This window comes from Beta vulgaris, chromosome 5 (genome assembly GCF_026745355.1).
Source record: "Beta vulgaris subsp. vulgaris cultivar EL10 chromosome 5, EL10.2, whole genome shotgun sequence".
Lineage (NCBI taxonomy): Eukaryota > Viridiplantae > Streptophyta > Magnoliopsida > Caryophyllales > Amaranthaceae > Beta > Beta vulgaris.
The window spans coordinates 57661970-57689296 of record NC_079206.1 but is presented as its reverse complement, the minus strand read 5'-3'; the positions used below and the strand labels follow the sequence as shown (position 1 = coordinate 57689296).

Genomic DNA, 27327 nt, shown 5'->3' with positions numbered 1-27327 from the left:
TGCCTTGAGCATGTGTAGCAGATTCCAATCAAATCCAGGTGACGCACACTGGAGTGCAGCTAAGAATATCCTAAAGTACTTGAGAAGGACTAAGGATAATTTCTTAGTGTATGGAGGTGAAAGTAAGTTAATTGTTGAGGGTTACACAGATGCAAGTTCCAAACTGACAAAGATGATTTCCGATCCCAATCTGGTTTCATCTTTTGTCTAAATGGAGGGGCAGTGAGCTGGAAAAGTTCAAAGCAAAGCACTGTCGCTGATTCTACACAGAAGCTGAATATTGCTGCAGCAGATGCAGCAAAGGAAGCCGTTTGGATGAAGAAGTTCATTCTGGAGCTAGGAGTAGTGCCTAGTGTTGGAGATGGTATTGTTTTACATTGTGATAACAATGGTGCCATAGCTCAGTCTAAGGAACCAAGATCACATCAAAGATGTAAACATGTACTTAGAAAGTTTCATCTCATTCGAGAAATCGTTGAGAGAAAGGATGTAATAGTTTGCAAGGTTCATACGGATAGCAATGTCGCTGATCCTTTGACTAAACCTTTGCCACAGCCCAAGCATGAGAGTCATACTAGGGCTATAGGGCTTAAGCATATAGGAGAGTGGGTTTAATTGTGTACTATTTACTTTTAATTAGTTCACAGTTATAATTACTCGCTTTGATATGTTATGTTTATGTTTATCAATAAAAGTTTTGTTCTTATTTAATCTTGGTTTAGTATTAAATAAAACGTTCAAAGTATTTTATAACGTTTGATAGAATTGTCAAATACGTGATTTGACAAATGGAACTCTATCCAGTGAACAGGAGTTATAATATACCTTAGTCCCTAGTTCGAATCATTAAGTTGAACGTAAATGATTCAATTTCATGGACTAGATTGCAAGTTGATTGATAGCGCAGTTTCATGGGCTATAGGGACATGGAGATGTCTAGTCATTTGCATAGGCTTGTATAGTTGATACACGCTGGGCAGACCTAGTGGGAGTTCTCTAAAAGGTTTATGAGACTCTTATTAATATATTTAGTGGATTCCTTTGACATGAGTATGAAACTGTTCTTACTTAAGGATTAGTATGTTCTTGACGCTGCAAAACGCCGTGCCGTAAAAGGAGGTCATAAAAGCAGCGATCGGAACTGCTATGAATTTAGTGGGAGCTTTGGTCATACAAGATTGGATAAGTCCTCCTAAGAGTTAGGATTGGTGTCTTGGCCTCTTGAAGAGTGAGAACTGAAAATGCATGGCCGTGCTCAAATGGATTAAGAAGTTAATCATTTGTTTTGACAGTTCGAACTCAGATTTCAAGGAACGACTTGAATATTGGTATGATGAACATATGATGTTATCATATCATCAAGTTAGACATTAAGCGACTTAAGGAGTTTGAAGGTTACACACTTGTTCTTAGACAAGTGGGAGATTGAAGGATTTTGTCCTCGATCAAGTGTAATAAACTAAATAATATTAGGATAAGTTATGGAGATAATATATTCAATAATATTAGATGTCACAACGTTTTGCTAGAAGCTAATTGTGGTTTGTTGGACTAATATGATTAGGGCCAACTACTAGTATTATTGGGTCCTATGAGGTCACACAAGTAATAACACTTGGATAATATCCAAACCCATTTGTGAAAAGGGTTGGACGGTTTTATGGTGGATGGAAAAGATGTGTAACTTATGAGTTTATTAGGCTCATAATGTATCACATTATGAGCCAATAAAACTCATGAAGTTCACTTGTAATACTCCTATAATTTGTATTAGGAGTTACATAGTTGATCATCTTTGTGTGTCATCTTCTTAAGAGAAAAATCTGATTTTTCTCTCTAGTTTTCCTCCCATATTTCGGCCTCATACACCACCAAAAGCAAGTGAGTTTGTCTCTCTTCCGTACTAGCATACGTGGTGATCCAAGTGTTGTTCGTGGACCAACATTAGAGGAACGGCGCTTGACGTTCTAAGGTGATCTCCACTAGAAGTTTGGTGGACAAGAGGAACATACGCATCAAAGGTATAATTCTATACTATTGTTTGATTCATACTAATTTATGCAATGATCTTGGGATAGATGTACAAGTATTTGATACTTGATTTTCTGCATTATGCATCTAAGTTCCTACAATTAAAAAGATAATCATATGAGTAAATATGATTCCATCATGTAACATTCCAATCACATGTTTTTTATACACTAAAAATTATATATTTATTGCGGTTTTTCTAGGTTAATTGAGGAAAATGGATCGATTAGTGAAAATGACATCAACAACGAATGGACCTTGTGGTTGAGAGAGCCGGATTTGATTGCTTTAGTAGTGAAAAATTGTAGATTGGTTTGCCGGTGAAGTGAATGCATAAGTTGATTAAGCGAGAGGACGTCTTGCTCCTGCTCTCAAGTCTCAGGGTGTATGTGACCCCCAAAGAGTTAGATAATACTAACTACACACGTAAAGTGCACCTTTTTTTTTTCAAAGTGCTCATGTATTAAGATATATAGTGCAGACTTAAACGTGATTAGTTGGGAGTAGCATTGAGATGAATAACCTGCTAACATGTATTTTTATGTGGGCCAATTAATGATTCCAAATATGCATTTGGCAAATACAAACAATATACGAGAGGTTCGTAGTGTTTGTAAATTACGATTAAGCTAAGATTCGAAACCTTATACATTTGGTTTTTCGAGCAACTTATAGTTGAACTTCTAAATGTATGGAGTAAAATTGAGTTAGTAACAAAGACATAAACAGATGAATTTAATAGAATATACACGATTCTAAGTTTGCTTATTACTCCCTCCGTTTCATATTAATCTACACACTTTGACATTTTATACTATTCACAAATTTCACTTTGACCATCATTTGTGATTTATACGCGGATGACAATATAGTCATGTGGGATCTTGTTAGATTCATGATCACATGTATTTTATTAATATGTACTTTTTATAATTTTTACAAATAAATACAAAACTAAAGATATACGTCCTCAAAATTTTACATTGGCATGCGTGAAAAGTGTAAGTGTGTAGATTAAAATGAAACGGAGGGAGTACAAATTAAGATATTGAGTGGAGTTTGGAGTTCACTTTAAACTCCACTAGTTAATTATGAATATGTTTATTAGGAGACCACAATCCATACAATCAACTGATCTTCACCCCTAATTGAGTCTACTTTAAAGCGCTTAAAAGGACATACTATATAGTGTGTTAGAGTAAGTTCATAACTTTAGGTATTTATAGGTCTATACCTAATTATTTCATATACATACATACATACATCCATTTTACATGCATGCATACCAAGCTAAGATTGGCCTAGTAGTAAGGAAAGAACCTGCTTCTTACCTCAAAGCTGGGGGTTCGATCCCCATAGTGGGATTTTTGGAAGAGGGTTCCCTCTTATCATCCCCCAATCTCAAAGTGTCTGCCCGCAAATTCAAGGCGGGTTAACCTCTGAGAGATGTCGGTCTGGCAGGACCCTTCATTTTACCACGGGGTCCATAGTAAAGGCCCCCAAAAAATACATATGTCCATACCCTAATTTGTCAACTCAGTGTTGCGAGATTTTAAGTTCAATTTGCACGTGATTTTTTCGCGAGGGGGTGTACATATAGAGTTTTGTAAGTTCAATTTGCACGTGATTTCTTCACGAGGGGTGTACATATAGAGTGATGCAAGTATATTACGAACTCAAATGTAAATATAGTTTTGTAAACCTAGTTATAGCTTTCTAAGTGGGCAAGTCATATTATTCTCAATATAAGATCAAAAGAAGAGTAACTTGAAGTATCATATATAGTGTCCATGGGATAACTAGAGAACGAAGCACTAAAGTAGAAAAGAAATCTACTGATATAGACACTTAATTCTCATCATAGTTGGTCATGACAAAACATTAACGCTTGATAGACAATTGTCAGAAATGTACAAAAACAATGATAAATTGTTCGAGTCTCTTTTTGATTAGTATTCCAATTAGGATTAGACTCAGGCAAGAGATAACATTAAGTAATAATAAAAGTTAAAAGATCCAAGATATGAGTTGTTACAAGACAAAAAAGTAGTGAACATGAAGAAAAGTTGTCAAAGTATAATTTTACAAATCAAATCCTTTAGCACTATCACCAGTGAGACTAAAGAATGAAGATCTTTTGTTTCTCTTTTTGAAGAAATAACGCTTCATTCCAGATTGAGACACAGAAAGTGACGCTCTTTAAATTGTATTATTGTTATTTTTAATTTTATCTTGGTGGAATGTTGGTATATACTTATGGCAAATATCATTACCAGGCAACCTATAAATTGTTGTTGAGCGTCAAGATCTAGCTAGCCTATTCAGCACAAAGATGTAGATTTAAACAAGTTTAAGTGGGCATAATTCTAAGAAGTAGCAGTCAATACCTATGCTCGATTTGATTAACAAAGAAAGCAAAACAAAGAAATATAAAACTGAAAATAAAGTTATGTAAATCATAAAAATTAGATCGAGTTTTCAGTATCATTTTCGAAATAAAAATGGTCAGTCTTATATCTCTAATTGTAAGTTTATTATACGAGTTATTTATTCACCTTACGTTCCATCATGGCTTCTTATGAAATAAAAATCTTTGAAAATTTAGTTAAAGTGATTCAAGTATAGTATGTACGTAACTTTTTTTTTTTTTTTTGAAATTTAGTATGTACGTAACTAATTGTTTGTATTAGAAAATTTGCAACTATTTGATGTCGAAAAAATAAATAAAACTCGCAAATATAAGTACCAACAATATGTGCATGTTCTTTCAAGATAACGTTCATTAGGGATAACATCTTAACAATACTTTGAAGTATATTACTCATAAGCTGTTGTGTAATAAGCTAGTTTACTATTCCTAATTGATTACTGTTAAGATATAATCCACATGTGAGTTAGAAAATAGTTGTCTCACATTGAAAAACTAAAAAGAGAACGACTAACATATAGATTGGTGAGTTATTCCACCTATCATCAATTGATTTTAGGATGAGATCCTACCAATCTTGTATGTAGTCAAACTCTCATATGATATGGGCTTGTGCTAGGTCCAATGAAGTTTATCATGGTATCAAAGCGGACGATGTTGGCCCATCATGAAACGCAAGATGAAAGATGTTAAAGATCTATTTGGGTAAAGTAAGCCCAATAGAATTGTGATGACCCCTAGAAAGGGTCAAGTTGACCTCATGTTGGAAGTTCAGAGAAGGGACCAACGAGGATGTTATGACCTATCTAAATAGCAACATTAAAGATGGCTCACATTTGAGGGAGAGTGTTAAGAGTATAATCCACATGTGAGTTAGAAAATAGTTGTCTCACATTGAAGAATTCGAGATAGAACGACTAACATATACATGGGTGCGTGAGTCACTCCACCTATTGCTAATTGATCTAGCTAGGAGGGAATCCTACCAATCTTGACATATGAACTCTCATCCAGCATGAGCTTGTGTTAGGCGCAATGAAGCTTATTAGTTATTAAGTTTTAGAGGTTAGTTACTTTTCTAACTAACTCAAGTATAAACACTCTTATGAAATAATGAGTTAACTAACTCTTATATTTACTCTTCTGTTCATCCTAGAGATTTGATCTACTTTCTCTCTACTGATTCTCATTGTATTAGAGCAGGTTTGATCTCGAGAAAATTCTTGATTCTTTTTTAGCGAATTGATATTGAAATTGAAGAATATCTTCTTCAATCTTCTGAAATTTCTCTCTCAAATTTCTCGCGAATTTCCTGAGGTTCCTTTATTATTCTTTAACAATGTCGGAAGTAAGTGTTGAAGGTTCGTATTCAAATTCTACACAACCATTTGACAACAATGTAAGTAATAGCTATAAGGATCCCTTCTACATTTCAAATTCTGATCAAATTACTAACAAATTAGTTGCGATTAATTTGAACACAACTAATTTTGTTAGCTAGAAGAGAAATGTTAAACGAGCTTTGATTGCGAAAAATAGGTTAGGATTTCTTGATGGATCTATTGAAAAACCTAATTCTATTCATAAAAAATTTAATCGTTGGTTAAGATGCGATTAACTTAGCTTGTTACTTGCTGGATTGCGAATTCAATGGAGCCTGAATTTGGAGATAATTTAACTTTTGTGGAAAGTAACTCAGGTATGGAGTGAAGTTTGTGAGAAATATGGTCAATCTAATGAACCGAAAATCTATCAGTTGAAAAGGCTTTGGAGAAGATGAAACAGGAGAATCTGTCAATTGTTGCTTATTTTAGCAAGATGAAGTGTTTCGGGGATGAACTACAGAATCTTAGAAACTTTCCAATTTGTAGTTGTGGTGTGCACTTGCGATTTCTTGAAGGAAATTGCTAATTTTCAAGATGAATAGAAACTTATGATGTCTATAGATCCTCTTCCTTCAATTAATCGAGCATTTTATCTTGCACGGCAAATTGAGAAGCAAAGGATATCTTTGCTAGTGTTCAGTGTTCGTCTCATGAAGCTAGTGCGTGCTCTTCTTGCTTAAAGGAATTCTACATTTGGTAAGAATGATTGTAAGAAAGAAAAATTAGAGAAGCGGAATCTTCATTGTGACTATTGCAAAGGAAGAGGACACACAAATGGCCAATATAATGTTTACACTAGTGAAAAAACATTGAATTGTGGCGGTCATTAAGTGACCTATTGCTGCAATCTATTAGCTCTTGAGTCAAATAATACATGGTACCTTACTACCTTGCCTAGTGGTAAGAAAGCAATTGCTTCTAAGTGGGTATTCAAAATCAAATACAATCCTGGTGGTAGTGTGGATAGATATAAAGCAAGGTTGGTTACTATTGGTTATCAACAAGTTACAACCTTACAGGAAAGGATTACGCTCATACTTTCTCTCCTGTTGCTAAGATAGCCACCTTAAGATTAGTCATTTCTCTTGCTACAACTAAAAATTAGCCCATTATGCTAATTGGATATAAATAACGGTTTTTTCACCAAGTATGCTCAAGTTTTCAAAAAATTCACAAGTACCCTCCATGTTTTCAAAATTCACCAAGTACCCCTGAATTTTATGATAATACCTCAAAATGCCCTTAATGACCAACGACGTTAATCATCGTTAGTCATTAAGCCTTATTAAATCCTAATTAACCTATCTAAACCATAATCCTTAACCCTTGACCCTAACCCCCTAAACCATAACCTCCTAACCCATAATTCCTAACCTTAACCCTAACCCTAATCCCACCACCACCCAACTCCCACCACCTTTCCACACCCCATCCACTACCTCCCCCACCCCATCCTTGCGGCCCCCACCCACCACCTCCCCTTGACCAAATTCCGCAGCCCCCACCCACCACCTCCCCTTGACGAAATACGCAACCCTCACCCACCACCTCCCCTTGACGAAATTCCGCAGCCCCCACCATATCTTGCGGCCCCCACCGACACCTCCTCTGGAAGAAATTCCACAGCCCCCACCCCTTCAAAATCTGCATTACCTCCTCACCCCCCCCACTCCCTTTGACAAAATTCTGCAGCCCCACCCCTCCCTCACCCAAACCGATCGTAGCCCCTCATCCCACCCCCAACCAAGCAGCGTCGCGACCGCAATAACTACATCAACAATGCCGAAGATTTCCCCCTCCTAGAACTAACACTCGAATGTCGTCCCCAAATGGTCCATTCTCTCTCTGTCCCTCCTTTTTCCTAGTTTATTATGATGGAGGATTGATGGATTTCATCCGAGACGAGTCATTTCGATTGGAACTTTGACATCACTTCTTTATTCTTCTGCCGCAATTTTGATGAATTTCTGTGGTAGTGCTTTGATTGGAAATCGAAGGAGGGAGGGCTGGGGGGCTGCCACTATTGGGTGGTTAGGTTGGGTTGGTGGTGCTTTCATCACTGGGTGTGGCTACAGGGGTGGGGGAAGGGGAGGTAGTAGGTGTTAGGTGGTTAGGGCTTTAGAGTGGGGCGGGGTTAAGTGGTGAGGTTAGGATTAGGGAATTAGAGTTAGGGGTTAAGGGTTAATAGATTAATCAGGGTTTTTTTAAATTAGGCTTAATGACTAATGACGGTTAACGTAGTTAGTCATTAAGGGCATTTGAAGTATTATAATAAAACTCGGGGTGGTAACCTGGTGGATTTTGAAAATATAGGGGGTACCTGTTGAATTTTCTAAAAAATCAGGGGTACTTGGTGAAAAAACGTATAAGTAATGCTTTCTTGCAGGGTTATTTAGAGAAAGAGGTGTATATGAAGCCACCTTTAGGTTATGATGAAGCCAAGCCTGGTGAGGTGTGTAGGCTTAAACATTCTCTATATAGCTTGAAACAAGCATCTAGGAAATTAATGGAACAAGGAACGCTATAAGTTTCTTGTTAGTCTTGGTTTTACTCAATCTCATCAAGACTATTCTCTTTTCAGTTTTCACTAGAGAACTTCATTGAGAATTTATTGTCATCTTAGTGTATTCAGATGATATGGTGTTGACCGATACCAGTCAAGTTCAAATTGATGTGATTAAAGGACATCTAGATGCAACTTTTACTATCAAATCTATGAGTTTCTTGAAGTATGTTTTGGGAACTAGAAACATGGCTTATTTGAATGAAACCTGAAACCACTTGCTATCTTACATAATGACAGTCTCTATTCAAATGGTTTTTCCTCTCGTGAAACACTGGATTCTAAGCAATATGTTCGGCAGACAATCTAATTTAATAAGCAAAGAAACAAGTTGTTTCAAATCTTGTAATAAACCTTCTAACCCAAATAATTTTTGATGCAGTACTTGACATATATACTACTATATTTAGGCTTGCGAATGACTTACAATATTCTATTTTTTAGTTTTTCATGAAACAAGGTGAGAACCCAGAAAAATGCAATAGGCACTTAAAGATTTAAAACTAAACACACAACAACTCCAATCTGCATCATGATAAGTCATATTTATATATAGTTTTTAGGTGCATTTAGGTTGCATTTTAGAGCATTTAGTTTCATATTTAGGTTCATTATTGCATTATATTCTTAAGTTATACTCTTCTACTCCTATTCGGTATGTTTTCTTGTTTTTGGTGAATTTCAGGCATTGAAGACGTATTTGGTGTATGATTAGCTAAACTTGAAGATTAGGAGCACTTGGAAAGGAGTTACAATGAATAAGGATCGTATGGATATGTCATAGTACGAGTTTGAGCAAAGACGAAACGGAAAATCATTAGAAGAAATGTGAAAAAGGAGTCATGTCTACTCTTCTGATCATAGCTTTTGATGTGCTCCTTAAAATCGAGTAATTCCAGCAGATTTAGAAACTAGACTTGAAGATCTTTCCAACGATAGGTGGCACGCCCCGAGGAGACTTCTAGTCAAGGAATTATGCCTTCCGGAAGATTACACTGTTTCTGCTAGAATCTGCCACGCGTACGCGCGGATCACTAATTCGCCTATTAATGATTTATTTAAGACTTTCCTTATCTTGTAAATTACTTTCCTAGATATTAGGTTAAAGAATATTATTTAGATAGGTTTTTCATTCTTTTTCTCTCTCCTCCCCTTTCACGTTATTTTTCATTCTCTTAGGTTTTAGTTTTCTCTCCTCTTTTTCTCTCTAGTTTTTTGTAGTAAACCCTATTTTTCATCTCCTTCATTAATTCATGATTTCTTTTAGTTTCTTTCTTTGATTTCTTTGATTATGCTTTTCCTTGTAGATTTATATTTCGTTATTTATTTCATGATAGAGTAGTTTTTATTTCTAGGGTTTAGGAATCCATGTTTATATGATATGATTATTGATTGATATTTATTCGTGGTTTGATTAGTTATTGATTTCTCTAATTGATTAGTGTTTTATTGTTAATCTTGCAACCTGATCAATTGTTTGATTAAATATTGTTAATATTGAGTCATAGATCGAGAGATAGTACTCTTCAGAGGCTTACCTACAATTAGCAAATCTGATTATGTTGAGCGACCGTACTAGCATATGTTGATTTGAGAGCGTTAATGCCTGACCAAGGATTAACCTGTGCTCTAGACATCTGATTGATTGAACCATTGATGATATTTTGATAGATTATAGTTATAAACATGGTGGACCAATACCCTAGATCCTTTTTAGTTTGATTTTCTTTATTTATTAGTTTAGAACCTTAATTCACATATTTCTGATCTTGTTTAGTTTCTCCATATATCAGAAGTTAGATTAAAACGACCATCTCTCTCTGGATTCGACCCTACTTACCCTACTACATTGTTAGAAGGTTTTGCAGGAATTATTTTTGACGGGTGTACGACAACCTATCAAATTTTGGCGCCGTTTATATATATATATATTTATTTATTTTCCTTTTTGTGAATATTTTTATTTTTTTATAATTTTTTTTGTATCATGGAGTCATGCTATTTTGATGATGGGGATAATTATTTTGCTAGGCAACATAGTAATAATTCATGGAATTCTCATGTTTACAGTTTTGATGCATCATACCAAAATTCTCCCAATTTTTACATGAGTTCCCTTGAATTACCTCATATGTTATGTGAACCCCATGCGCATGGTAGTAATTCTAGAACAATTTTTTCTTTTCCTCAGTATGAGAATGAAGTGTTTTGGAAGTATTATCATAGGCTAGGTGATTTTATTGGTCATAATCATGGAATTGAACTGTGGGATATGTGCCTAGTGATTTATGAGAGGTTAAATGAAGAAACTAGGATGGTGGTAGAATCTATGTGTAATGGAGGATTTCTATTCCAATCACCTGATTATTGTTGGGATTTAATTGTGTGGTTGGCTAGGGATACTTATGAGTGGGAGATGTCTTCATTTGCTCTTTTACCCCAAACTTACATGACACCACCATCAATATATGATTTTGACCCCTCTTTCCAATTTGAATGTCAATCTGCTCAAAATTCTAACCCCAACCCATTTATTTATGATGATACTGAGGGGTGGATTTTTAATAAGAGCTATTTGGATGATGCTAAGATTGAGAGAAGCGCTAATGTGATGGATGTTTTGCAGGAGGAAGAAATCATGGTTGAAATTTCCTCTTCGGAGGAAAGTCAAGTTGAGAGTGAGGTGATTTATGAGTTTTTATCGACACCGTATACTATTTTTGAGTCTCATGTTCCCTTTTCACAACCATTTGGCCTTATTCCTTCTTCTCCTATATTATATCCTCCATCGTTTCTTCTTTCTCCCCCTTTGAATGACTCACGTGATAACGTAAATAATGTACATTTAGTTTCTTTTGAGTCATGTAAAAAGACTAACGATTTTTCTTTTTCTCCTTCTTGTAAATATAATTCTTCCTTTGATTTTTATTTTTGTAGTTTTAGTAATTTTTTAGTACTAATTTTTTTCATTTTTCCTTTTCACTCTTATATAATATGCTCTGAGATGTCTGCAGGAACATATGATAAACTTCTTAGAGCATTGAACTATTATGAGTGATCTACTAGTCTTCAACGGTCATGCAAGACCTTAAATTTGCGCTTCTCGGGAGGCAACCCGAACATTAACTTATTTTCTCTCTTCTTTTCTTTACTTTTTATTACGATTTTTGTCTTTGTTTCTTCCTTTTTGAGTGATTTTGCTGACTTTAGTGTGTTTTGATTTTTTTTTTTTGTAGGTGACACGAGTTTAGAAAAAAAAAAAAAAAAAAAAAAAGAGTGTGTCGCAGTATCTGGTTGCCCGATCGACCGGGCAGATCAGCCCTACCGGGCGCGCAAGCACATGTGGACGATTTTCAAAAATTTGCCTAATTGTTTCTTGCCCGGTTGACCGGGCCAAATTGCCTGACCGGGCGGATTTTCAATTTGACCGGGCGGATTTTTCGACTGACCGGGCGAGAGAAATTTTCAAAAAAAATTTGCTTGCTTCCTTTCCTTCGTTCCCTCCTCGTATCTCTTCTTCTTCAACCATCTCTTCGTCCCCCAACCTCTGCCATCTTTCTTCACCATCGCACCACCACCATTATCCCATAGGACTTATCGCCGACCTACCACACCGCACTCCTTTCACCTGCGAACCACCCCACCCCTGCTATTCTCTTCATCAACCCACGCCGGCACACCGGCATCATCAAAACCCGCGCCTCCGCCCAACCACCACACCACCACTCGCACTCCCCTCCTCTGTACCTTCGTCGCTTCTTCACGACAAATGAAGTTGTTTTCTTTCCCCTCTGATTTTTTCTTTCTTATTATCTTTTCCATCTTTCTCCTTTTTCTTATTTTTTTCTTCTTTTTCTTTTATTCTTAATTTGTATTAATCTGATTTTTTTTTTCTTACTTTTTCCGACTAAAACACTAAATTTTTTTTTTTCAATGATTGTTATAGGATTCTGTTTAGGAGGCCCCAAATTGGTTCAAGTTCACCTTCGTGAAGCATTACGACATCATTTTTGAGAATATTTGAGTCTTCTCCCAATCAATTGGGTCGTACGCATCTTTTCTCACCTATACTTGTTGTTAATGTTCATCTCAGATTTTTGCTTGGATTTTTGTTTTGATGCCATCTTGTTGAGAATCTTGTACATTCGTTGAATTATTAGTTTGTCGGATTTTCTGGATTTTTGTGGTTTTGTGGTGTTGTGGCTTTTGGTGGGCAACTTTGGTGATTTGGTGATCCCGGGGTTGCTTTTCGTTCCTTTTCTGAACTGGTTTACGCAGTGAGGACACTGCATATTCTAGCTTGGGGGAGGAATATTCTATCCTTTTATTGCTTTCTAGTGTAGATTTCATTGCTTTTGTAAGATGTTGCACGGTTTGTACTGCTTATTAGGAGTGGGAGTTTACGTGTAACCAAAAAAATTGTACTGCTTTCTTAGTTGCATTAGCATTTTGCATCTCATATTAGATTTCATATCATTTTAGTTGCATCTATGGGACTACTGCTAAAATTTGTTGAGAACCTTGTTGATATTTTACTACATTCGTTAAGTGTCACTCATCTTGTTCATGATACTTCATAGCACGATTGTTTCGTAATTGATTGTTTGTGGTAAGATTGATTGATCTCTCTCTGACTCGATTTAACATTACTATGCAGACACCTTAACCTAAGTGAGCTTTTGTGCCTATAAACTGACGTATCTGTGTCAGTTCTTTCTTTCATGTGTGATTAGTTCCTCGTTGTTGCATTGATCTTGACTTTGACTTGGTACTCCTTGATATTTGATAGTGCATACATTTTGATATGATTGAGGCGTTTCATTTGATGATCTTAGCTCCAGAGTTATTCTTGTTTTCATATTATCCTTCCTTTAGCCCCGCTGAGCCTTTTCTGACTTTGTTTGATTAATACCTACATTACAAGCCTTGACCTCATTGGATTCTTGTCCCAAGCCTAGCTTGGGGGAGCAAGTATTAGTTTTGTTTTGGTTTGTATTGAATTAAAGTGCTCTATTTGTGGTTAGAAGAATGGAAAAGTATGTTTTATGAGCTTTGAAATTGAATTGAAAGTGTGAAAAAGAAAAAAAAAAGTGAAAATTGAAATGAAAAAGAAGTGAAAAAGAGTTGTGAATAAAGTGAAATAAAGAGGATTGTGATTGAATTTCTTAAGTGAAAAAGGTTGTTGATTATTTTTGGAGATTGTTGGTTGTTGCATGGAGTTGTGACTTTCTTGGTCATGTTTTCAGTTATATGATGCTCCCCCTTCTGGTTTTTCCCCACAATTCCCAAATTATTTCCATACCTTTAACCTCAGCCCCATTACAACCCTTAAAAGTCCTCTTGATCATTATGTATTGTATTGTTGAGTATTAAGTGAGTCAAAAAGTCAAAGTTAAAGAGTATTTGCTTCATCTGAGTCGACTGATTTAGGTTGAGAGTCATTTTTAACCCTTAAACACATGAGAGATTTGAGTGCACATAACTATAGTGAGGTCTGTCAGGTTTTGTTAAATCCAGCTTGGGGGATATGGTATGTGGTATGATTGGAGAGTCGATTGCGATACATGATATGCTATGCGGCTTTGTTCGAGATTGTTTATGCTTGGTTTATGTAGTGATTATATCTCTGTGTTTCAATTGATGTTTAGCCCTTGTTATAGTCCTATATTGTAGGTTGTCTAACTTTTCGATGTCTATGTCTTATTGCTTGAGGACAAGCAATGGTTTAGCTTGGGGGAGTTTGATAAGTCATATTTATATATAGTTTTTAGGTGCATTTAGGTTGCATTTTAGAGCATTTAGTTTCATATTTAGGTTCATTATTGCATTATATTCTTAAGTTATACTCTTCTACTCCTATTCGGTATGTTTTCTTGTTTTTGATGAATTTCAGGCATTGAAGACGTATTTGGTGTATGATTAGACTAACTTGAGGATTAGGAGCACTTGGAAAGGAGTTACAATGAATAAGGATCGTATGGATATGTCATAGTACGAGTTTGAGCAAAAACGAACGGAAAATCATTAGAAGAAATGTGAAAAAGGAGTCATGTCTACTCTTCTGATCATAACTTTTGATGTGCTTCTTAAAATCAGTAATTCCAGCAGATTTGAAAATAGACTTGAAGATCTTTCCAACAATAGGTCGCACGCCCCGAGTAGACTTCTAGTCAAGGAGTTATGTCTTTCGGAAGATTGCACTGTTTCTGCTGAAATCTGCCACGCATACGCGCGGATGACTAATCGCCTATTAATGATTTATTTAAGACTTTCCTTATCTTGTAAATTACTTTCCTAGTATATTAGGTTAAAGAATATTATTTAGATAGGTTTTTCATTCTTTTTCTCTCTCCTCCCCTTTCACGTTATTTTTTCATTCTTAGGTTTTAGTTTTCTCTCCTCTTTTCTCTCTAGTTTTTGTAGTAAACCCTATTTTTCATCTCTTCATTAATTCATGATTTCTTTTAGTTTCTTTCTTTGATTTCTTTGATTATGCTTTTCCTTGTAGATTTATATTTCTTATTTATTTCATGATAGAGTAGTTTTTATTTCTAGGGTTTGGGAATCCATGTTTATATGATATGATTATTGATTGATATTTATTCGTGGTTTGATTAGTTATTGATTTCTCTAATTGATTAGTGTTTTATTGTTAATCTTGCAACCTGATCAATTGTTTGATTAAATATTGTTAATATTGAGTCATAGATCGAGAGATAGTACTCTTTAGAGGCTTACCTACAATTAGCAAATCTGATTATGTTGAGCGACCGTACTAGCATATGTTGATTTGAGAGCGTTAATGCCTGACCAAGGATTAACCTGTGCTCTAGACATCTGATTGATTGAACCATTGATGATATTTTGATAGATTATAGTTATAAACATGGTGGACCAATACCCTAGATCCTTTTTAGTTTGATTTTCTTTATTTATTAGTTTAGAACCTTAATTCACATATTTCTGATCTTGTTTAGTTTCTCCATATATTAGAAGTTAGATTAAAACGAACATCTCTCTGTGGATTCGACCCTACTTACCCTACTACATTGTTAGAAGGTTTTGCAGGAATTATTTTTGACGGGTGTACGACAACCTATCACATCACTATATGCTTCTAATTGAAGATGACTTTTTGCTGAGTAGAAGATGCCCAAGTGAATAGTACTTTTGAGGTATTTCACAACATACATAGCAGCATGAAGATGTGGCTTTCTTGGATAGCTTAAAAACTCAAATGTTGAGTAGCATATGAAAGATCAGGTCTGGTGATGTTTAAGTAAAACAATCTGCCAACTAATTGTCTACAAGTCTTTGGATTATCCAAAATTTCTCCTTGATCAGTAGATAAACCAAGACCTTTAGGAAGAGGAGCAACAACATGTCTTGAATTGACTAATTAAAGATCTTGAATCATGTCACAAATGTATTTTTTCCGACTTAAGAATGTTCGAGAGTCACTCCTTAATATTTCAGCTTGCAGATATATTCACAAAAGCTTTGCCAGGACCTCATCATCAACATATTTGTTCCAAGCTTGGACTTATCACTTCTACTGATGCGCAGAGGGGATTAAAGTATATTACTAATAAGTTGTCATAAGCTGTTGTGATAAGCTAGTTTACTCTTCCTAGTTGGTTATTACTATATTTTAGGAGTTAGTTAATTCTCTAACTAACTCAAGTATAAATACTCTTCTGTAATAATGAGTTAACTAATTTTGATATTTCCTCTTTTATTCATTCTATAGATTTCATCTCTTTTCTCTCTACTGATTCTCAGTACTTTATTTTTTCATCTCCCCATTACATTTCCTTCAAGGATCAATGAAGTATTCAGGTTTAATGAAAATAACAAAGAAGAAGAAAATCGATTAGCATGGAATGCAGATGAAGAAAAAGACTCAGATTCTTTATGTTTATAATTTCATTTCTTACGTTGTTATTTCAAAATTTGATCTTATTCTTACATTATTGATTATTGTATAAGGAGAGCTTAGTGGAAAAGGCGTGATATCTAGTTAGTTTAGTCGTGAAGGTGGTGTTGGGAATGGTCAAGAGAGAGGGAAAAGGTGTGGTTGATGTAGTTGTTTAACTATGATGGTTAATTTTATTAAGTGGTTGTTTGATTTTGCTAATTGTTTGGTTAAGGGGAAATTTTTTGTATTTTAGTATCTAAGCTTTCTAGATATCAATGTGTTTCAAAATATAAGAAAAACTCTTTGAAATTAGAGAGGAAGTATGATGGTCATCAAGTTTTTGTTTTGAGGTATATAGGCAGACCTAGTAATCTTTACCTATTTCAGAATAGGCGAAGAGATAATCCCATTAGGGAAGGGGAAACCAATGCTCCCATGCTAAGAGAGATAATTGCTAGGTCACTGAAGACTTCGCTTATCAAAAGATTGAAATTAAATAATGTCAAATACATTAAAACTACGAAATTCAATTCAAATCATTAAAATTGCACATTAATATTAAAGGGCATGCATTTATTTAAAAATTTGGACCTATTAAAATTAAAGTTGGCAGGTTCTATGCCATGAAAGAGGACTATATGCCCTTGATGACTTGAACTATAGAACGCAATAATGTACTTGAACGAATTCGGTATTAGCTTCTGCTCTGGCTAATAATTCGAACTTTCCTTTCCCTTGCTACGACTCAAAATTGACAACATACTAGATGGATATACAAAATGCATTTCTCCATGAAAACCTAGATGAGGATGTCTGTATTCAGCTAATGAAGATGTCCACAACTGCAAACAGTTCAGTTTATGGCAATCATATGGTGATCAGATTAATGAACAACTTTGGACTACTTAGGTTTTGATCTTGATTGTATTAACGTTTCTTTCACAAAAGAAGTATACTTTAGAATTTAGATAATTTGAGTGAGGGAATTATGGGTTGCAAGCCCATTGATACAACTAGGCAGCAAAACCACTGTCTTGCAATTTGAAAAAGCTGACCTATATATGTTGCCCCAAAGCAGTGCTGTCGGTTGAGCAGTAGGTTTGTTTGTTCGACCATTCCTCAACCGAGGAGTTATAAATCCATAATATGTACAGTGGGCATTTTGCCTTCTAACACATAAACATATAGTGTACGTGTTGCACAATATAGTGTATGCAACTATTTAGTTCATGTTCATCCACAATTTTATTTTTTGTTTTGGAAGGAGATCCTAAGATGACTTGGCTGAGGGTAATTGAAAGTGATATGAGGTTACTTGGGATTGAGGAGAGCATGACGTTGGATATGTATCTATGTGGAGGAAGGGGTCTGATTACTGCATTTATTTGCTTTTCTCAATTGTGTTGGTATTAAAACCTTTTGCTGAAAACCTTTTCTAAACACTTTTTGGTGTAAACCTTGTTTTAAAAAAAAAAAAAAAAACTTTTATCACTCTTGACGATTCATGTTAGCCGACCCCAATCACCTTGGAAATAAGGCTTAGTTGTTGTTGTTGTAAGGGGCTCCTAAGAATAGCTAAACATTATCAATCACCTGCAAATTATCGGCCGATAAAGAAGTTATTCCGCAATATTTGAGCATCCGGGACGTTGATCATTGAGATGCAGCTTCCCATGTCTTTCATTACATAAAAGGTAGTCTCGGCCAAGGCTTTACTACTGAGATAGACAAATTACTTGTTGCTTCATTTGTCTTGGAAGACTAAGAAACAGCCTATGTTTGCATGTTTTTCTTTGGTAAAAGCCTGAGTGTACAGCAAGTCCAGCTGAACATTCCCTGAAATCTCCAGCCATCACCCTTCGCACGATTTGCCACACTCACTTTATCTTCTCTCCAAGCTCTCTCTACACTCTTGCTATCCTTTGCATAACATAGTTTTTTTTGTTGCCACAATTTCGTCATCCTTAAATTGGAAAAGTGATACATGGCCTTCAGCTACAACTTGAAATATTTTCTTTTTTGTTTCAAAAAAATGGGCCAAACGTATAAAATGCATCTTGGCAATGACTTGTACATTTTATGTCCAAGACGTACGTGCAATGGTTCAAATGTGATGTACGTACAATGGTGGTGGAGATGATGCAATGTGCAGTGGTGGTGGTGGGGGAGAGAGATCAGGGGAAGCTGAAAAAAAACTGAGAGGGTGAGAATGGAAGTCGGAAACTCAAAAAAGAGTGAGAAAGTAGAACTACACCTGAAAAAACTAGGGAGACGTTTACTAAAACCCTAGAGCTCTAACAGCCTCATTTGAGCTCAATGGTTCAAGCACACGCTAACTAACACCCTAAAACTCCTACTATCCCAGATTAGATTTTACATTTCGTTTTTTCTTGCAACCAAAAAGCCAAACTTCAAGTTTTCTGAACAATCCTCTACTCTCAAGGTTTATTTGCCACTTATTACCCTGAATCTCTTCAAATCTCTGTTCACATAGACTACCTATACAATAATTGCAACACGAAAAAAAAAAAATGGAAAACACCAAACACAGAACAATTATCAGGAAAACCTTGCATATATATTTTAAGAGTAGAGACCACCAGATAACGACTAAAGAGCTAAATTCCCAAACTAGGTAGTTACTGTGTTAATTGAGCACGAACCAACACCCAAACAAAAGCCATAATTCATCACTTCTCTTCCTATTAATTTAGTATCATCCCCACTAAAGACCCACTTTACAAAAAAGTAAAAAAAAACTATAGTAATCCGAAAAGCAAAGCAAAATCAAATTGCAATAGCATCTGCAAGAGAGAAGGCTCATTCAACCCTAACCACCACATTTTTACTCCTCTTCCTCGTCATCATCATCCTGCTCATCATCCTCATCGTCAGAGCCTTCCTTTCCCTGTAACAATTCAAAATGAAGTCAACTTCACAGCCTTGTTTACGTTTTCTAGCAAGTGGAGAAATTATGGAGATGATAACGGAATCAGGTAACAGAAAGCAGGAAGGATTAGCTCAACAGATTATGAACAAGATGTAAGAAAGGTGTTTGGTAGAACTGGCTGTTCTAATTATTGCTGTCCCAGCAATCATAGTAATATAGTATAATTAATTGAAATCAAAAGGGAAGAACGATAAGAAAAAATGAAGGCAAAATTTGAAACATTGAAGCAATACAATGTACATGCACAAGCCATACAGTGCATAAACATTGTACAATGCACGACCAAGCAAACGCAGCAGTGGCTTAAGATTGCAGCACAAGAAAAATGGTGAACGGCCATCACCATTGGATGATCGAGCAAGCCCAGCAGTGGACCAAAGAATGTAGCACGAGCCAAGAGGTGCATAATTGGACTTTGCACCATCGGATGATCAGGCAAACCCAGCAGTGCACGGGTTACCCAGCGAGCAGCACTGTATCAGACACGTGTAAAAACTTGTTTATGTTTATCTTGGTTCAGTTATTGAAACAACCTTCAACATATAAGGATCAGTACACGCAGGATGGGCTAAGTTGACCTCTCTCAATTTTAGAGCACAGGTCCATCAACAAAATCCCCTCCCTCCCCGCCCAGAAAGAGAAACGAACCTTCTACCTCAAGGTTTGGAGGTACAGGTACCACCTCAACTATCCAAGACTACAATTAACCTTCAAGATATAGTTGAGCGCATCTATTAGAAATTCTGGGGACATTATTGTCATTAAAGCCATGCAATTTAAAACCCATTTGGTACAAGGAAATTTGTTTCGTCAGGTTGGATCCCATAACGAAATCCTAGAAAAGATGGGTGCTCTCAATAGCTAGTCAAGTTAGGAGGCTTTATATCTCTATGAACAAAGATTTATATTCCGCAATATGCAGTATCATGCACCCCAAAGTCGAAGAAGACCATGTAAAGGATTAATAAGAGTTATCAATCATGTAAGGGTGGAACTTATCCGAATATGTGGGTCTAGGATTTATCTATATTCCATAGAGATAGAGATTGTTCATCTTTCAAAAGTGGGTGTTTGAAAAGGCTTCTAAGACAATAGAAGTCTCAAAGAGCTCTCCAAAACAATAGTTCAGTGTGTGGTTGGATAACTGAATTTTATTTTCATCTCTATTATATAAGGCAAGACATGGGGGACACCAAAAAATAAAAATAAAAAAGGAATAAAAGAAGAAAAGAAAAGAAGATAACTAACTGTTTCATTTGAATGGAAAAGGGGGGAAGTAAGACATTTAAATTGAACATTAGTTTTTTGAGAAAGAAAAATATAAAAACAGTTTTTTACCCAGTTAATTTTATTTTTACTTCATTTGTTATCACACATGATCGCACGCATTGCGTGCATGTAAGACTAGTAATAGAGAAAGGGAGGAATATTCAACCACAATTAACCCAAATAGCTTCTATAAACAAAAGGAGTAATTTGACAATGAACATAGGAGTCAAATATTTTACCTCTTCGTCGTCATCATCTCCCTCAAAATCCTCTTCATCAGCCTCCTGTAGCAAATACAAAACTCAATCATATAGGTGATGTACGGAAATTATCAGACATGAGCTCGGAATACACGAACAAAAATAACTGTAAGAAAAATAGAAATGTGATTGAACAATTACATTGTTGAAGTAGGTGAGGGGGTTAGGCCATAGGTCCTCCTTGATGATTTCAGCGACCTGCAAATTTATCATCTACCTTAACATAAATTGCCAAATTCTAAGGAGAGTAGGAACTATTGATCTATTCCTGTAACTCTCAGCAACTTGCCCAAAAGAGTCACCAAAATAACCCCACTAACCTCATCGTGGATGTCATCATCACTTTGCTGAGTTTCACTGAACCAGGTGAAGAAGCTGCAAGGATATAGATAAGGCAAAGAAAACTTCAATGCACTTGCTTCATAAGCAAAACCACACTTCACAAGAAGCAAAAATTTTTAACGTTGGGGCTTAAATGAAAACATTTGGTTCATGGCTAACATAGAAAACAACATGTACTGTTTAAAATCTAGTGATCAGTCTCGAAAAAACATTAAGCTTATCTGTAAAGCAACCAAAGGAACTCCCAAATAAGCTGTGGAAGCAGGAAATGTGACCTATGAATTGAAATATAATCTAGTTCAGATAGGGGTATAGAAAGACTCAAGCGCCTCAAAAAGCCTAGGCCTCAAACCATCAAAAGATCAACTGATAGAGCCAATTCAAGAACCTTGCTGATGCCATTGAAAGACACTAATCAAGGCAATAGTTTTCCTCCTTAAGTAGTTACAAGAATACCATCTTGTTCAAAGTCATTTCATCGATGGGGTGGTTTTCATCAAGACAAGTCAAGCCCGAGCTCAGATTACTTAGTAAAGAATAGCTGGTTTCGGGAATTGAATGGAGATCACTTTGCCTTGAAAGCTCATGCATCCACTAGGCTTTGCCAGGGTAGAGGTGAAAGATGGGAAGGAAGATTAGATCACTATGTTTACCCAAGGTGCACAATTTCAACTACTAGATGGATTAGCAAAATGCCAGTAGCCAAAGTACCAATAATGAAATATCAACCCATACACATCTGACAGTCCTTAAAGAGTAAGAATAGATGTCTAAACATGATATAAGCTTTATTATACATGTGCTATGTATGAAAGGTAAAACAGTTCCGATAGAAGGTTCATGTTAATCATGTATAGAGCTTCAGTAGAATAACAGCAGGAATCATAATAGAGAAATCATGAGCAAACTACGTGATGAGAATTCAGATTTGAGGGAAAATGCTGATAAATGGAGCTTTGCATACTCACCTAAAGTTCTCCTATCTTTTATACCCCCCACCTTTTTCCTATTTCTCACTCTCTCTTTACCTCCTTCCTCTCCCCCATCTGGAACACTCACCCATATACTACGACAAATAGACAAGACTGAAGAGCTTAATCCTGCAAACAATGTCCACCACTCAAAATGAAAAGCTGAATTCCATAAACCATGTCTACCACTCAAAATTTCTCAAGCAGCAATTAACATGCAAAACAAGCTAACTTTTGGGACCATTACACTTCACAAGTAATCTAATTTAAGGAAAAAACATAAGATATATAGAACTAATGTCTAGTTTGAGATTGAACCCATAGATCATTAGGTGAAAATCTACCTCTCCTCAATATGAGCTCTCTTGTTCCCTTTCTTCTCATTATCTACACCATTCGGGATTCCCTGTACATATTCGGATGCCAAAGTCAAACATTCCATAAGAGCACATCAAGCAATGAAGCAACCTCAAAAGAGAGAGAGAAAGACCACTTACCATGCCTTCCTTCCACTTAATAGAAGTTGCGGTCACTTTGGTAGTCCCTTCATCAAGAAATGTGAATGTCTTGGTAAGCCGTGTATCTTCAAAATAAGGATTCGGGCTGAAATTCTGGATGCAAAAGACAGCAGTTTGCGATAATGAGAAAAGATTGGTATATATTATCTGAAATCCGGACATTGTCCAAATGACGCAACTTCGAATAAATGATACAAAGACTTACAAAGGTAATGGAATATCCTGATTTCACATCTTTAGAATCTTCCACCTCGATAGAAGTTAGGTGCTTAAAAACCTACACAATAAACAATAAGCAAAGTCAAATAGTATAATCATAGCCTTAATGCGCCTTTTGGAACGAGATAAAGCACGCAGTTAATAACAGTAATAGGTCCCCTGAAAAAAAAAAACAGTAATAGGTATGAAAACATTGCATGTAGTTTGGCTAGGAAAATCTCATGACAAAATCCATAGTAATGAATGCCAATCTCTAAGTTGGTACTTTGGTTCACAAAAATCTATTACCACTCACTACCGCATCGAGAGGTGGCAATAAAAACTCAAAGGTAATGGATATTTATGAAGATACACAAACTTAGGAGAATAGTTACATTGGAAATTGACAAGAGAGTTTCCTACGAAAATACATACAAAATTATTACCATAACCACCATTTACAACTGCCTATCAAACAAGTTGTAATATGTAGCTTTATATTAATCAACCTCCTATTTGCATTTGAAGAATCCAGTTACATCGAAATTTGCACAAAGTAAAATGATAAATATACCTTGTGATCTTCTTCAGTCACAAGCTCACTAAGAGCAGGATGACTAAGAAACTGCACGAACACGAGAAAAATTAAGTTATAATTAGAATAAAATATAAAGCCAATTTCAGACGGGCTTTTATGGAATCAATCAGGAAAACTTATTAATATAACTTCAATCGAACAAATGTCTAGACAGGAATCAAGAACATATATACTTACAGCAGTCAACCAAAAGTCTGGAATAGACGATATGATTTCATTTCTCTTGTCATAAACTGGCTTGCGAATCTCGTTATACTTCTTCTCCACCTCTAAAACCTCATCACTAGCTTTCTCATTGACCTGGAACAACATAAACAGGCACCCTCTAAATTAACAGGTTGTAATTGCATAAATCAGCTCAACCAACAACATCAAAAGTGAAAATTTTCAAACATATGTTGGTGTTTGATATGACTTTGCCTATAGCTCATGTATGAGAAGACTTCCCTTATTGTGTTTACTTATCCCCCCCCCCCAAACAAAAAAAAAAGAGTTAAAAAGCTGATATATGCATACTCATTAATACATCACCAAGTCGAAATGTCATACTCATTACCGATTGTTGTAATTTAATAGATGCATATTCAATCAATTAAATTTTCACTATTCCCAATTTAGTAACATAATTTAGTCATATAATCTCAAGCTAACTAAGTTGAATGCCTTCGCATCCGAAAACATGACAAAATTACATACTCATTGGTTACATATCAACTAAAAGATTACAAGGGCAATCTTCACCATTCCAAGATCATAGACATAAGTAATGAATGCTGCAAGCACCACTAGAACAATGTACCATCACCATAACTAAGTATGGATCCTCAATTGGCGGGTGCAGGATCACACTAGTATAGAGATTATTTCCTAGGTACATACCGAAGCAAGCACCTTAGTCAAGAATAATCCATGCTATTAGTTGTGGCAATCTCAAAAATATGAAATATGCAAGAAAAAGAAGATAGAAAAAGTATAACTACATTGACCTCTTAAACCTAAGACATTAAAGACTCTGTGGGATATCATCGTGTAGTCCCAGAACTTGCATATTAAACACAAACAGTTTCAATTAAATGCATGACACTTTCAAAACAAATCATGTCCTTAACAAAACATTAATAAATTAGATATGATCCATTGAGCTTCGCACATTAATATGACTATGGCATGTCACCCGAAACTCGCATATTGAAAATGACAAACTTCAATTATATGAATCTATCCTTCAATTCAGATAAAATCCTTAACAAAAGGGTCAAATACTCAGCTGGAACTCCCTCGCTTTTAGTTAAAATCTGAATCACTAATTTCTTTGCATAGATGGGTAGGCATTTTTATTGCATTATGAAGCAAATTTTTCCCTCCATATATAAACACAATCAGCTTCCACAACATCCACAAAAAATGGGAACCACAGTATCTTACATTTCTCAAGCTATCCCACACAATTAAACAATTGTTCTGTTTAAAAAAAACAAATGATGAAAAAAAAAATAGTTCACAAATAATCTCAAAAAAAAATATTACTTTTCTGAATAAATTGCGCACAATTTCTACGAAATTATGTTAATAAGCTTCACAATATTCCACATGCACACTTAAAACAACCAATTTTAACTCCCTTAACAAAAACCCACTAAAATTTTGGGTCAGACTTAACAAAAAACAACAACTTTACACAAACAGAATATAATTACATCAAATTCACAAAAACCCACAAAAAAATCTCATCATTATGAACAAACTTTCTCAGAAACCCGTCATAAACAAATCAAAAACAACAAAAGATTGAACCTTTTCTAGCTCATCTTGGATTTCCTGAAGCTTTTCAATGGAGAAAACAAGTTCACCATCGATCTGCTCAGCATTCTCCTCATCATTCTTCTCAGTCTTCAATTTCTTACCTTTATCAGCCACCATTTTTTCTCAACTCTGTTCTCACTTTCTCTCTCCTCCCAAAAACCCTAGAAACAAAAAAAACTAGATTTCCTAAAACCCTAAAAAAAAACGGTTTGTTTGTTTTGAGGAGGCCCCCCTCCAAAGTCCAAAGTAAAGAACACAGAGTTGTGTTGTGAGAGGAGAGAGAAAATGTGTTTGTGTGTGAAGGGGCAACAAAGGTTGAGTAGAAGAAGTAGTATTAGGGTTTTTGGGAACTTGCTTTATTTTAGGGGGTGATTAGCTTGAACCCTAGCTAATGGGTATGTGACACGTGTATAATTGAGGGTGTTTTTGTCATTTTAAGAGGGATTAAAGTGGGGTTTTGTTGTAAAACTTTTTTTTAGCCGTTATAAAATTAATTTTGTTTTGGGAGTAGAATTGTTTTTCACACTTTTTGGTTATCATTATTATTATTATTATGTGTAGGTTTGCTACATGTCAGAATAAAGTTAGGGGCATAGTTTTTTGAAATTGGATTGATTCATTGTTGGAATATCAGAAGGCCCATTATTGATTGCAGGCTTTTTTCTGAAAAAAGGAGGCCCATTATTGATTGCTGGGCTCATTTTGAAAGTACGTGAAATAGGTTGAGCCCATAAGATGTATTTGTGTTCAAGTAAGATAAGCCCATGAATTGTATGCTCTTGTTCTCGTTGTTGTAATTTTAAAATGATTAAATACTTCGTCCTAAATTAATTTGAATATTTCTTTTTTCAAAATAGTCTGACTACTCTTTTAATTTTAAGAACTGTTTCACTATATTTTGGTACTTCTCTAATAATACTTTGTCACACTACATTAATTTTTTAAATTAAAGATTACCCATTTCTGCTCTAATGTTATAAAAAAATAATTTACTAACTTTCTATCACGTGCAATATATTAAATTAATTACATGACGTAATTGATAATCACTCAACAACTTATCTCCTAAAATTATGTGTCATGATGAGTGTTCGAACTAGTATGAAATGGAGTGAGTTAAAAAAATTTACGTGCATATAATCTTGTAATTTAATGGTTTTCTTCGATAAGCCCCCATTTAAACCTCAACATGTGGTAATCTTAAACTTATAAAATTTTACTCCCTCCGTTTTCTTTTGTTGTTCGTTTTTTGAATCGTGGAAAAAACTAATGCAACTTAAATAAATAATGGACAAGATTACATTATTTAAATAAAAATAAATAAATTAAAAATAAGATTATAGTACTTTGAGTCTATCTATGTTAGGCAACCAATAATACAAAAGCTTAAGGGGTAAAATAGTAAATGATGACTATTCAATAATGTGAGCACATGTATTGCAACATAAAATCAATGGGGATATGTACAAACATATTCAAAATAGGAACAAAAAATTAAAATTTCCCAATGAAGAATACAAGAACAACAAAAGAAAACAGGAGGACCATTAAACTTATCTCTAGTTGCTACAAGATCCCATTTCCAATCACTATAAGCTAATAACTATAAGCTGAAGTCTAGAGATGGCAGTGGGTAATGGACCCTACCCTAATCCGTGGATCCAGATTCATTTTTTATGGATCTGGATCCTCAATTTTTGGACCCTATGAATCCGGGTAAGATCTGGATCCTCTTTGGAAAAAAGGAATCTATGGATCCTAAATAATTATCCAGATCTGTTTATCCGTTTTTATAATATTATTATTTAATATTATAATATTAGTTATTACATGTAATAACAGATTTTTGCTTGAATTTCGAATTATTATTCTAATTAATGTGCAATTTACTGGATTATTGAGTTCGAGAAATCGGTTGATAACTGTTAATCTTTCAAAAATAGTTGATTAATCTACAGTTTGATAATTAAATGGTTGCAATGGTTATTTTTCAGAAATTAAATGTGATTTTTGGTTGATATTAGATGACTTTATTGTTAAAAATCTTTAATTATTATGAAAATTAGGGTAGTTTGAACAAAATAAACAAGGAT

The 27327-nt window shown here is 35.1% G+C and overlaps 1 protein-coding gene across 2 annotated transcripts; it reads right to left on the bottom strand.

The window, feature by feature from the left end:
- Nucleotides 1-18881: 18881 nt before the first annotated feature.
- On the bottom strand, nucleotides 18882-25565 carry LOC104908315 (NAP1-related protein 2). 2 transcript variants are annotated; one of them, XM_010697407.4, is made up of 10 exons: nucleotides 25226-25565; nucleotides 23609-23731; nucleotides 23408-23458; nucleotides 22841-22912; nucleotides 22615-22728; nucleotides 22462-22523; nucleotides 21125-21179; nucleotides 20946-21017; nucleotides 20784-20828; nucleotides 18882-19233 (listed from the first exon to the last, which is right to left on the bottom strand). In XM_010697407.4, the coding sequence occupies exons 1-10, from the start codon at nucleotides 25349-25351 to the stop codon at nucleotides 19171-19173; spliced, it is 783 nt and encodes a 260-aa protein (XP_010695709.1). In that variant the 5' UTR covers nucleotides 25352-25565; the 3' UTR covers nucleotides 18882-19170. The 2 variants fall into 2 exon arrangements, with proteins under 2 accessions (XP_010695709.1, XP_010695710.1); XM_010697408.4 differs by having other exon boundaries at nucleotides 20946-21002; nucleotides 25226-25563.
- Nucleotides 25566-27327: the final 1762 nt, after the last annotated feature.

What these genes read in the sequence shown, in the direction of transcription:
- LOC104908315 (XM_010697407.4), bottom strand. Translation starts at nt 25,351, where the DNA reads ATGGTGGCTGATAAAGGTAAGAAATTGAAGACTGAGAAGAATGATGAG. An exon ending in CAGACTTTTGGTTGACTGCT is followed by an intron (nt 23,459 to 23,608) that starts GTAAGTATATAT and finishes GTGTTCGTGCAG; the next exon opens with TTTCTTAGTCATCCTGCTCT. An exon ending in TGACTGAAGAAGATCACAAG is followed by an intron (nt 22,913 to 23,407) that starts GTATATTTATCA and finishes TTTATTGTGTAG; the next exon opens with GTTTTTAAGCACCTAACTTC.